General features: G+C 45.7%; 1 protein-coding gene across 5 annotated transcripts in view; it reads right to left on the reverse strand.

Annotated features, from left to right (window-relative positions):
- Window positions 1-4,646: 4,646 nt before the first annotated feature.
- The window catches only part of VPS37C (VPS37C subunit of ESCRT-I), a 50,556-nt gene continuing 41,959 nt past the window's right edge, over window positions 4,647-13,243 (reverse strand). For all 5 annotated transcript variants that reach the window (XM_030222345.1, XM_030222334.1, XM_030222324.1 and 2 more), the window contains exon 6: window positions 4,647-7,425. In XM_030222345.1, the coding sequence (XP_030078205.1) occupies window positions 6,712-7,425 (714 nt within the window). In that variant the 3' untranslated portion in view covers window positions 4,647-6,711. The remainder of the gene's footprint in view (window positions 7,426-13,243) is intronic.

Genomic DNA, 13,243 nt, shown 5'->3' on the forward strand with positions numbered 1-13,243 from the left:
GAAGAACCCGACCTGCCCGGGCGGTACCGACGGGCTTCCTGAAACCGTCCTCTGGAGGTACCGGGACGAGCACTAGCCAGAGCCCTGACCTCTGGTAACTTCTTGCCCTTAGACGTGCCGAGATCGGACACGATTTTGTCCAGCTCGACCCCAAAGAGCAGCTTGCCCTTAAAAGGCAATCTAGCCAGGCGGGATTTAGAGGCGTGGTCAGCAGACCAATGTTTCAGCCAAAGCCACCGCCGCGCAGAGACTGTCTGAGCCATGCCCTTAGCTGAGGCTCTCAAGACATCATACAGCAAGTCTGCCAAATAGGCCAAGCCCGATTCCAGGGCCGGCCAATCAGCCCTCAAGGAATGATCCGAGGGGGAAGCCCGCTGCACCATAGTCAGGCACGCCCTGGCCACATAGGAGCCGCAAACTGAGGCCTGCAAACTTAAAGCAGCCGCCTCAAAGGACGACCTTAAGGCCGCCTCCAATCTTCTGTCTTGGGCGTCCTTTAGGGCCGTGCCACCTTCCACCGGCAATGCCGTTTTCTTAGTCACCGCAGTGATTAAAGAATCCACGGTAGGCCAGAGATAGGCCTCACGTTCACTCACAGCCAAAGGATAGAGGCGGGACATAGCCCTAGCCACTTTGAGGCTCGCTTCTGGGACATCCCATTGAGCCTAAATTAAGGTGTGCATGGCATCATGCACGTGGAAGGTTCTAGGCGGGCGCTTCGTCCCCAGCATAATGGCAGAGCCAACAGGGGCTGAGGGAGAGACGTCCTCCGGAGAGGAAATCTTCAAAGTGTCCATGGCCTGTAACAACAGGTTGGGCAACTCCTCTGGGCGAAAAAGCCGCGCTGCAGAGGGGTCATCCGCTCCATCCGAGCGGGGATCCGTCTCCTCCAAGGAATCCGCAAAGGACCGTTGGGAGATCTCAGACACGCTGCCCTCATCTACATCGGAGGAGACAAATTCCTCCAAGGCCTGGGAATCAACCCGAGGGCGTTTACCTCTGGGAACCTCAACCTCTTTACCAGACAAGGGAGCAGGGGCAGCGTTGTGCATGAGGAAGGCCTGATGCAGCAGCAAAACAAACTCGGGGGAGAAACCCCCCAGACTGTGCACTTCCGCAGCCTGGGCAACAGCCCTAGGCGCACCCTCAACCTGCGCTCGCAAGAGCGGGGGAGAAACATGCTGCGCATCCAAAATGGCGTCCGGCGCGAAACTCCGCGAAGGAGCCGCGCGGGAAGAACGGCTCTTAACTTTAGCCGCTTCTGTTTTGCCGTCGCCCAAATTAAGGGCGTTCATGGCATTAATGTCTCCAACCTCAAGGGCGGCCCAAGAAGAAGCCGTCCGAGCCGCGTGGCCGGCCAAGATGGCGGAGGCGAGGAGCGGGGGATGGGCGTTTATGGCGGGAAAAACCGCCACGCCGGAGGAAGGACCGGGACATTCATCGGTCACGAAACTGTCACCCAACCAGGGCGAATCAGGCTTTAAGACCCCCGCATCCCCTCTAGAAGCGCTCAAGCGACCCTTGCGCCCTCGCCCTCCGACGCCATATGCCACGAGGAGAAGAATCGGGGAACCCCCTGCCCGCTATAAAAAGGTAAAAATTACCTGCTGTCCGCTCCGAGTTGTAACGACCTGGTGTCCCAGTGAGTAGCTGCAATAGACGCTTAAATAAACGTCGAAATAAACGCCTTTAAGGACGTTCAAAAAAATTTTTTTTTTTTTTAAACGGAGCCAGCGGGAGGGGGGAGAAAAGGAGGGACCTGGTGCCACCAGGTTTGCACTTGCTCAAAAGAGCCCTCAACCCCAGGCCTCAACAAAACCTAAGGATTAGGCTTGGAGGCCTAGCCAGAGCTGCTGCTGTGTGTGACCACCACCTGCTGAGATAGAGAACATACTGGGGAGTTTCCGGCAGCACATGACCACATATAGGGAGGCAAAAGTTTGCTCTCTATCTCCACCTGCTGGTAGATGGACACAACCCACCAGTCTATGGATTGATCAGCTTGATGATATGGAAGTAGCACATATGAGTTTATCTTCTTGGGCAGACTAGATGGACAGTGTAGGTCTTTTTCTGCCGTCATCTACTATGTTACTATGGTGGAAGACAAGCCATCCATAGGACATCAAACAAAGGCAAAATGCTGTTAATGGGAAGCTTAGGGGTTCTTTTACTAACCTGCACTAAAAGGTGGCCTACAGTACTGTGGGTGCATGGAGTTTCCACAAGCCTAGGCTGCAAAAACCCTGTTTTTGAATTGAGGTCTTTAATGGCCGTGTGCTAACATTACAATTGGTGCTCAGCCATTTACTAGTAGCCTGAGCCCTTACCGCCACCTATTTAGAAGGCAGTAAAGGCTTGCGCAGTAATCAGGCAGCACACGCTGTGATGGACGATTACCACCAGGAATGTTTACTCCCTGTCTCCGCTAGAAAATTATCTGTCGTGGGAAACAGTGCATGGCAAAACCAGGACTACCACTGGGCGCCTGGGCTGCTTAATAAAAAGGCCCCTTAAAGATACCACTGCTAGACTAACTAGAAGGATACTTGAATTCCTTGAGGGGGTGCATCTCAAACAAAACATTAGGTGCTTGCACATGATGAGGTAACACTCTCACTGCAATTATTTGGGCTCACTAATCGCCATCCCTTGTGATTTATGTTAAACACCGAACGAAGACAAAATATTGAAATAAGAATCCTAGACTTCAGAAGGGACAACTCCAAGCACACGAACGATTACATCAATATTTGTTGGAATTAAGTGATTTAGGCGGTACAGGGGAACTCTATGTACATTAATCTTAAAAGAATATTAACATAGACTGTGTCAGTCACGTTAAAAGGAGGAGAAAATAAACCTGCCATGCTTCACCTTGGAAACCAAAGAAAATGTAACAGGAAAAAAAATCTGCTTTTGTGAAAACAAAGCACAGGAATAACAGAACAGAGATAATTACCAGGAAACACAAGGGAAGGTCAGTTAGACTGCCAGTGTAGGATACTGTTCAATTTATAAAGGCAAAGCGTAGGCCCGTAAGAAAATGCTCTTTCACTGACAGTGTGGTGGACAGATTTCCAGCAGGGATGGCAACAGCCATACCAGTGCCAGAATTCAAGCGTGCACCAGACAGACCAAAAAGGACCATAGTGGTAAGAAAAGGGAGGGAAAGACCAAAATTTATGTTGCTAATAATGGAGGTAATTTTATGCCGGGTTTTCTGCATGTAAATCCCAGTTTTACACATAGAACTGCACAGCCATTTACACACATATATGTATACATGTCTGCAAGACTGCTGGTTACACACACACTTATAAACATTCCTGAAGACGACAGTAGGCAGAGTTGTAATATACACACTTTTAATAAAACACATGAATACAGGCACAGCTGACACAAACATTTCCACGATTTTAGCAAGTGTACATTTGTATTCAAGGATTTATGTTTCAGACTGCTTGTTCCAATGTTCAGAATCCAAGTTCCAGACACTGGAGACATGACATCACATTTCAAATTAGGTCTGCATCAAGGAACATAAAATCCAAACTTCATCTGTTCTGTTTCTTCTATGCATATCCTAAAACAAGATGGTGACAAGATGCACCTAAGATGCTGTCACCATCTTGTTTTTAGGCTATACAGAGAAAATGGACAGATAAAGTTTATGTTCCCTGAACAGAGCCAATTCGAAATATGTTGTTCATGTCTCCAGTTTCAGAAAATTGGATTCTGAACACTGGAACTAGCATCTGAAATTGGGATTGTGAGGTAAGTGATCAACTGGTTATTCTGAAGATTTGAAAACACAATTGATGTGCAAGAATTTTAGAGTTGCATATTATTATTTATATTATTATGAGCACATAAAAGAACACTGCGAGTTGATACATCAAACCAGATGACGAAGGCATTCATTTTCAAAGCATTTAGACTTAAAAAGTTCCATTAGACTTACAAAGTTCCATAAATTACTATGGAACTTTGTAAGTCTAAGTGCTTTGAAAGAAGGCCTCTAAAAAGCTTAAAATAAAACATGGAAAGTTGGACTGATTATGAAATCTTAAGTCGTAAGGCTTTGAAAATGTTCTGACCCTTCTGGTTCGAAATCCACTTTAGAACGGGATTTATTGCCTGCATAACATAAGTTCCTTTGTGGACTTTCAGCATAGCTGCCCTGTTAGAAAATTACCATCCAAAATGTCAGCAATTTGATGTATCTGAAATGTTGCACACTTCTTCTGGTTGAGAATCAGCTTCCGAGGAGGAGGCAAGGTCTATAAAATAATGAATGGATTGGAACGGGTAGACGTGAATCGCTTGTTTACTCTTTCCAAAAATATTAGGACTGGGGAGCATGCAATGGAACTGCAAAGCAGTAAATTTAAAATGAATCAGAGAAAATATTTCTTCACTCAACGTGTAATTAAACTCTGGCATTTGTTCCCAGAGAATGTAGTAAAAGCAGTTAGCTTAGCGGGGTTTAAAAAAAAAGGTTTGGCTAGCTTCCTAAAACAAAAGTCGATAAGCCATTATTAAAATGGACTTGGAAAACTTCCACTTCTTATTTCTAGGATAAGCAGCAAACAATGTATTGTACTGTTTTAGGATCTTGCCAGGTACTTGTAACTTGGATTGGCCTCTGCTGGAAACACGATGCTGGGCTTGATGGACCTTCGGTGTGTCCCAATATGGCAATATTTATGTACTTAAAAGGGACCTCAATTTCAATCTTTAAAGGTTTTGGGGCAGCAATATTCTATTTTTATGTTACCACAAAAAAAAAAGTTGTCATTAGGGATTAAAAGTGATACCAAACATAGAGGACATGCTGTGGATCATGGGATATGTAGTTCAGGGGGCCATCGCTTGAAATGTGTGTGTTCTTCAGATGTACATGCTTTATGAAGATTAACAAAAAGCCTGGATTAACAATGAATGGAAACATACTTCACCTCCTGATAATGCAACAGTTGAAAAACACATTACATACTGTGCAGTTCAGTTTTTAATATCAGAGATTCATCAGTGATGTAAAATATTCCAAGTAAACTGCTACATTCTAGTTAGTTAGTAAACATTTTGTAAACACCTATTGTTAAGTGTGTGAAATGCCATTATGGTTAGACAATTCCTTTCATGAGACATGCAGAATAACTTTTATGATGTAAGAGAAGTCATCTCACAAAGGCATAATGAAAGGACTGCAAGGACATTAACTTCTATCTGTTTGAGCCTGCACAAGATGGGGTGTAACCTTACAGTGCATGCTGTGACTTTTCTGAAGCATACCCGGGGAATCTACATTCATAGGCGCTTTGTATGAATTCAGAACTCATGGGGATTATGACAGTTTGTTACATCCATTACTGTATTGTGTTGAGAAATGGTACCTAACCCCTCCAACCTAACCAGGAAAATGACCTAAAACTGCCACTCTTGGGTAAAATAGAATGTCCCATTTCCACCCAGCTCCTATTAGAATGGAGTCATCCAGTGCTATCCCCTGCCTAACAAACTCTGGTGACATCTGATTATATAAGACTGTAGTTAGTAAGCGCCTGCTATGCTAACCAAGCAAAACTAACATTAATCGCTTTCAACTTACACATGGAAAAGCTCATGTCATCAGTGATGACCTTGATGCTGGATATGACTGACCATCTGACTCGTGTGGTTCCAGTGGATGGTCGAAAGTTCTTTCGCCATGTAGTCAGCCCTAAGCATCTTGGGCATGCTGACACCACTGCTCTACTACTGCTGCTGAGCATGGGTACAAAACATATTGCCCAGACAGGTACAGATATATGTCCAAAAGTTTCCTTCATGTTACCATTAGGGTGCCCCTGATACAACTGCCCATTCTACTACCTATCAGCTGCGATAAACAAAAGTCAGTGAATGAGCTGAGCAGCTCTTGGTGCAGGGCTTTCAACATCTGTCCCAAAGGACCACAGAGCCAATCAATTTTTCAGGATATCCACAATGAATATGTATGAAATCAATTTGCCTACACTGAGTCTCCAATGTATGGAATTGTACCTTATGTATTCTCACTGTAGATATCCTAAAAATCTGCCTGGCTTTGTGGTCCCCAAGGCAGGTCTGGAAAGTCCTGTTTTAATGGCAAATTACATCACAAAGGCACTGCACAGGCAATTTAAGGCAAAGCACATTAACAAATCTCTAAACAGAATGCATGAGAACTACCTGGAGTACGAAGGGTTTATTTTCATCATATACTGAAGAGGTAGAAAGTTTCCATCACTAACTCATGGCTTTTGCCACTCACAAGCTATGGAAACCATCCCCTTCTCCCATGCGCTGAATCAACGCTCCAAGTAATGGAGAACAAGGTGTGTTCCCTACATATGTCCTTGAAAGTGTGTTCCTGACAGCTGTGAAACATGTTATTTGTTGTTTGGGTCTACTCTTTCTTCATGTACAAGGCCTTAGCATCCAAGTATTTACTACAGATAGGCTTAAGCACAAATTTTGCTTAACACAAAGACACACTGATGTATATGCAGCACATTGCATAATAAATATTCTTCTTTATCCTCTTGCCTTTATGTATGCCTCCCAGGACCAGAAAGATGGTGTAGCAGTTCTTCTAGCCTCTTGAAAGCGGGGTTTTTTTTTTCAAGGTGCAGAGTCCATGACATAGTCCTCAGAATTGCCCCTTGGCAGTTTTTACTTTATCTACTATTCTGTGTGGTACCCAGACCAGAAAGAACCTGATGTTGGTGCTGTAGGTTGTGGAAACCCTGAATATTGTGGGTAGGGTAGCTGCTGGGATCCTGGATACTTTGGAAACTGTGGTTGGATTGGGTAGGGGCATTGGGGTTGTCCTCCAGAGAAACAGGACCTCAGCTGAGGAGCTGAACCTCCAAACTGTGTTTGTGGACATGGAAGGCCTCCTGGATGAAGCTGTGAATACCCAAGGCCTCTTGAGGGAAACGGGGTGAAGTAAGGGCCTCCTGGCATTGGTTGAGAATGGCCATAATAGAAAGAGGATTGAGCACTATGCTGGGAGATGGGAGGTTCCCTTAGACCACTAGTTCCAGGGAATGGAGCTGGTACCAAATCTCCCTGTGCTATAGGCCCAAGATTTATGGGCTGTCCTGGCAGAAGTGGAGCGGGATTATAAGGTAGGGGGAAGGAAGGAATGTCCAAAGAGGGTGGCTGCAGGCTGGTAGGATTCTTCTGTATGTCTGATTGCTGCAGAAATGCTTGGTGAGGGACAGAAGAGTCTTTAGGAGACCCTTGTTGTGAAACGGGAATTTCCTTCCTCCGTAGCAGCTCCTGCAGTTTCTCAGCTTTGACACGACGCAAGTAGGATAGCTTCCTAAGGGAAGCAAAATCATCCAGAAAAGCTTCCAAGGGAACAGAACCTTCCAGAAAATGTTCAGCCAAAGCCTGCAACAAAAGGGACCATTTACACCTCGCGTTATAAAGACATCTAGTTAAATTAATGGCTAGACATGGCTGACTATTGGGACAACTTCCCAAAACTTTCAATCTTCCCTCCAAATGAAACAAGCACATTTACGCTACAAGAACTAGAGTGCTTTAAAAATAATTTTGGCAAAGGGTCTGAGAACACTGCCAAAAAACGTCAGCCAGCACAAAACGACAAGAGACAATGGAGCACTGCCAAACCAGACACTTTGCTCTTTTTTTTGTTGTTGTTTTTGTTTTTACACAGAGCAAAGATGAGGCTCACCTCCCAGGCACTCAAGGCTTCGAGGTAGCACCAGGAGCCGAAGCACAAAAAGGACCTCCAGGATCAGAAAGAAACCCCTCAGGGCCAAGGAACCAGAATGTATAGGGAGGGAAGGACCCGGCCACCCAGGTTCGATACTCCGAGGGCACAACGTGAGCTCCATGGGCCACAGTCCCAGCCAGCAGCCATGGAGCCCTGGGAGAGCAGAAAAAAATAGGAGCTAGAATGAATTACAGTTACCACCCCTGCCCCCCTTAGGACTAGAAATCTCCAGGCCTATCAGGCCAATCAAGACAGCAGAGGCTAGCACCTCTACCACGTGCTGGGAGACTGAGAAATACTGACTCTGGGAAGGACTGCACAGCTAATTTATAGGCTCCATCAGAATTCTGTAGTTCTCAGTCTCCACCCACTGGTAGGAGTGCATAATGCATCCGTCTAGGCTGGTCTGGAAGGATGCTAAAGAAGCTCCGATTTATTCATGGACAGGGAACAGCAGTGCAAATTTCTCTCACAAACATATGCACACACTGCCCCGCCACAAAACATGCACAGTGCAGGTAGAAATAGCGCACGCTTTCCTCGTACACACAATGCCCCGCCACAAAACATGTACAGTATAGGCAGCAACAGTGCACGTTTTCTTCATACACACACTGCCCCACCACAAAACATGTACAGTCCAAGCAGCAACAGTGCACGCTTTCCTCGTACACACACTGCCCTGCCCCAAAACATGTACAATACAAGCAGCACAAAGTTTCCTCACATATGGATACACTGCCTTGGCACAGGCCAGATACAGTACAAGCAGCAGGAACACAAGCTTCCCTCACAAACACATACATACTGCCCCAGCACAGGATCTATAACCATGCTTTTCTCATGCATACACACTGCCCCATCACAGGACATATACAGGAGAGGTAGCAGCAATATAGGTTTCCCTCAGGCGCAGACACCCACAAACACGCATATGTGCACTGTCCCATCTTAAAGCGGAACCGGTGGGGGGGGGGGGGGGGGGGGGGTGTTAAAGGCTGGATGTTCAGCTAACAGAGATTACTGAAAGACTTTATAGATGAAAATGAGAGGGGGTGGTGACGCTAGGTGTAAAGTGAAGAGAGGGGCTTGCACGCTCAGTTGCCCAGGAAAGTGAAGTGCAAAGAAGGAAAATGGCAAAAACAGTTCTGAATAAGGAATGATATTTTACAGGCAGTCATGGTTAATGGCCAGCAGCTGGTATAAATCCTTGACACCGAGGATGGGAAAACCAAATAACCACTTGGTGTTTCCATTCTAGGATGGTGCTATGGCAGCAAACGTGCAAGCTTCCCTTACATTTATTTGCTAAAGACCGAAAATAGTTTAAAGAGCTGCATGGAGAAATTAGATCTTACCTAATTTTCTTTCCTTTAGTCCCTTCACATGGATCCAAATACTTAGCTTATGCACTCCTACCAGCATATGCAGTGAGAAGTTCTGGCTACCCTAGAACTGACCTGTACAGTCTTAGTTCAATCAATATTTCATACCAAATCAAGGAGAAGTCTCTCAACCTTCTCTCCCTATCAACATCAAAATTGGCAACAGGCCATGAAGAAATGATTTTGAAACAGCTGAAAGACACTTGTGAATGGAATGCTCCATGCAGCACTGCCTCCACTAGCAACCTGACCAAATCTTTTCCAATAAATAACAGATGAACAAGGGTGGCTCCTAGACTGGTCTAGAGGGACGAAAGGAAATACTCGGGTAAGATCCAATTTCTCCTTCCCTTAGAACCCCTCCAGCCTGGTCCATACACTTGGGAAGTACCAAAGCAATGACCATTAAGGGAGGGCTGTGCATAAGTCCAGCAACAGAAGCTGTGCTCCACAGGGCATATCCTGCTTCGCCTGCACGTCTACGCGGTAGTGCTTCACACAGGAATGCAGAGATGACCAGACAGCCACTTTACAAATATCTAGTGGGGGAATCAGAGAACTCTCCACCCAAGGCTGCTTGCCCCTAATAGAATGTGCTTTGAGGGCCACCGGCACTGGCCACCCTTTGAGAATGTAGGCCAAAGAAATTGCCTCCTTAATCCATCGATCTACTAATTCTTTAGAAGTGCTTCCCCGTGCTTCTGTCCTCCAAACAGAATGAACAAATGATCCAAGCGCTGAAAACACTCAGTCCTAAGTAGATACTTCCGCAAAGCCCTTCTGACACCCAACCAATGCAACAGCTGTTTTTGGCTACTCCCTTTTGCTTTGCCTAGAACTGAAAAGGCAATACTTTGACATGAAAGGCTGACACCACCTTAGAAAGACAGGACAGGCTGTGCCACTACCTTGTCCTTTGAAAAAACTAGAAGAGGTTCCCTATATGACAAAGCCTGTAACTCCAAAATCCATCTGGCTGAAAAAATGGCAACCAGAAACACCGTCTTCAAGGTGGTATCCTTTATCGTATACTGTCAAGGGCTAAGAAGGGTGATGCACTAGAACCTACAAGACCAAATTTAAATCCCACATCGGAACCAGAGAGCGGCAAGGGAGTGAATAAGCTTGACTCTTCTCAAAAACCTAAACACATATAAGTACAAGGCTAAAGGCTTTCCCTGTACCAGCCCTCTAAAACCTGCCAAAGCTGCTACTGCACTCTGAGGGAGGCCTAGGCCAACCCTTTATCGAGATCATCCTGCAAAAAGTCTAAAGTCTTTGACAGCAAGGGAGGCACATTCCATTTGTGACACCAAGCCTCAAAAATAAACCACACTCCAACACTGGCTATGAGGTAGACCTCATACAGGAACTCAACATGGTGGAAGAGATGGGAATAACTAGTGAGGTAATTAAATTTGCTGATAACACATTCAAAGTCGTTAAATCACAAAAGGATTGTGAAAAATTGTAAGATGACCTTACGAGACTGGGCATCCAAATGGCAGATGACATTTAATGTGAGCAAGTGCAAAGTGATGCATGTGGGAAAGAGGAACCCAAATTACAGCTATGCGATGCAAGGTTCAACATTAGGAGTCACCGCTCAAGAAAAGGATATAGGTGTCATCGTAGATGATACGTTGAAACCCTCTGCTCAGTGTGCAGCAGCAGCGGCTAAGAAAGCAAATAGAATGTTAAGAGTTATTAGTAAAAGAATGGAAAACAAAAATGAGAATGTTATAATGCCTTTGTATAGATCCATGGTGCGACCGCACTTCAAATACGGTGTGCAATTCTGGTCACAGCATCTCAAAAAAGATATAGCCGAATAAGAAAAGGCACAGAGAAGGGCGACGAAAATGATAAAGGGGATAGGATTACTTCCCTTTGAGGAAAGGCTAAAGTGGTTAGGGCTCTTCAGCTTGGAGAAGAGATGGCTGAGGGGAGATATGATAGAAGTTCTATAAAATACTGAGTGGAGTGGAATGAGTAGATGTGAATCACTTGTCTACTCTTTTCAAAAATATTAGGACTTGGGGGCACACAATGAACCTGCTAAGTAATAAATTTAACACAAACCAGAGAAAATATTTCTTCACTCAATGTGTAATTAAACTCTGGAATTCGTTACCAGAGAATGTGGTAAACAAAACAGTTAGCTTAGCAGGGTTTAAAAAAGGTTTGGATAATTTCCTAAAATGAAAGTCCATAATATTGTATGATATATTTACTTTCTGTTAATATATTTTGAACATGTTCATGCTTTTCTAATTGTTATGTAAGCCACACTGAACCTGAGTTCTGCTCGGGCTAATGCGGGATATAAATGTCATAAATAAGTTAAATAAAATAAATAAGCCGTTGTGACCTGGATTGGCCACCGTTGGGAAACAGGATACTGGGTTTGATGGACCTTCGGTCTGTCCCAGTATGGCAACGCTTATGTTCTTAAATCACTTCCACAATTGCACCCTCTCAAGAGGCAGGACCATAAGACAAAATGGAGACAGATCTGGCATCTGCACTGGTCTTTTTACCAATAGGTCTTCTGTCTGCAGGAGCCTCATTAAGCTTCCACTGCTAGGTTCACTAGATTACTCTACCAAGGACTATATCCCCATACTAAGACTTCCTTGGCCAATCTGGTGCCACCACCACCACCATGCTCCCATGACCTTTGATTCTCTGAAATACTCGATCCAGCAATGCAATGGAAGAAAGACTAGGAGCAGTCTGCTGGAAGACTAGGAGCAGTCCACTGGAAGTCCAGGGTTGAACCAAAGCATTGATCCTTGCCGACTTTACTTCCCTTCTGTGACTGAAGAATATTGAACTTTCACGTTGCTTGTTAATGCTACCAAGTCCATCACTGATTGAACCCAGCATTTAACTATGATGTCAAAGGCCTGCCTGCTGCCCTAGGTTCCACTCTCCTGGATCCTTCAACAGACTAAGACTACTGTTGAATCCTCCTCGAGGGCCACTCCTCTAACCAAGAATTCCCTGCTGGATCTCCAGGCTGAGAATCTGGGAGCTCTTGCTCCCGGGGGGGGGGGGGGGGGGGGGGAGGGTTTGGACTCCTCCTCCTCAGGATCGTCAGACCAGGCGAGCCATGGTCATTTTGGAGTACAGGGACCCCCTGGGGCACTCCTATGCAGGCAATGTCCAAGCCCCCGATTTCTTCATGTAAAACGCCTGATACATGGCCAGAATGAAGTCCACAGGAAAACCAACGTTACAGGTGGCCCCTCCTCTCCTTGCAACTCTAAGGAGCAGCTTCACTAGCCTGAGTAACGTAGCTGCTCCAGCACAGGGCCTCATCCAAAATATCAGCAGTTCCCACCAAAATTGAGGCCACTGTCACCTCTGAACTCAGCTCGCTGATCACTGCTACTTGCCCCCAGGCACCTTTCAATGTGGCTGAATCTATTACCACCGGGCCCATACCTTCATAGAACGGCAGCCTGCTCCAGTCCCATCCAGACTGCAACACCCGAAAGCGTGGCAGCACCTGAGTCACTACCCACTCACACTAGCCTGCAGGAACAACCTTCCCCCATCTCTGCCAGCTCATCCACTTCAGAGATCCAGCAATAAGACTGCTGGATTACAGCCCGAAGGAGCCCTTTTGCCATGCCACTCATTCTGACTTACTTTTTTTTTTTTTGATCTGTTGCTGGCTGAAATCAAGGGCCTAAAGGTTAACCTTCTGACATTGGGATGAGGTGATTGGTGGCCCTCGGTTCCACCCAGACCTGGGCAGGGAGATAGCAACATGATAGGGGGAAGGAACTTGGCCACCCACGTGTTACACCCCCGGGGTAATGAGAGGCCCCAGAGAACTTCTACCCCACAAGGCAGGTGTCTTAAAGAAAGGCAGAGGGTAAAAAAAGGAAGAGAGGGTGTTTGTGCTTTTCTTCTTTTTTTAAATCCAAAAATGAGAAAAAAAAAAAACTTAAGCCCCCAGATAACCTGCTGAGACTGCCAGGTCCCCTAGACTAATCCTGACTTCATGGGCTTACCATGTCCAACATCTGCTGGGGACTGACAAATACTGACTGAACTGAGACTGCACAGGACA

The sequence above is a fragment of the Microcaecilia unicolor genome, chromosome 1 (genome assembly GCF_901765095.1).
Source record: "Microcaecilia unicolor chromosome 1, aMicUni1.1, whole genome shotgun sequence".
NCBI classification, from domain to species: domain Eukaryota; kingdom Metazoa; phylum Chordata; class Amphibia; order Gymnophiona; family Siphonopidae; genus Microcaecilia; species Microcaecilia unicolor.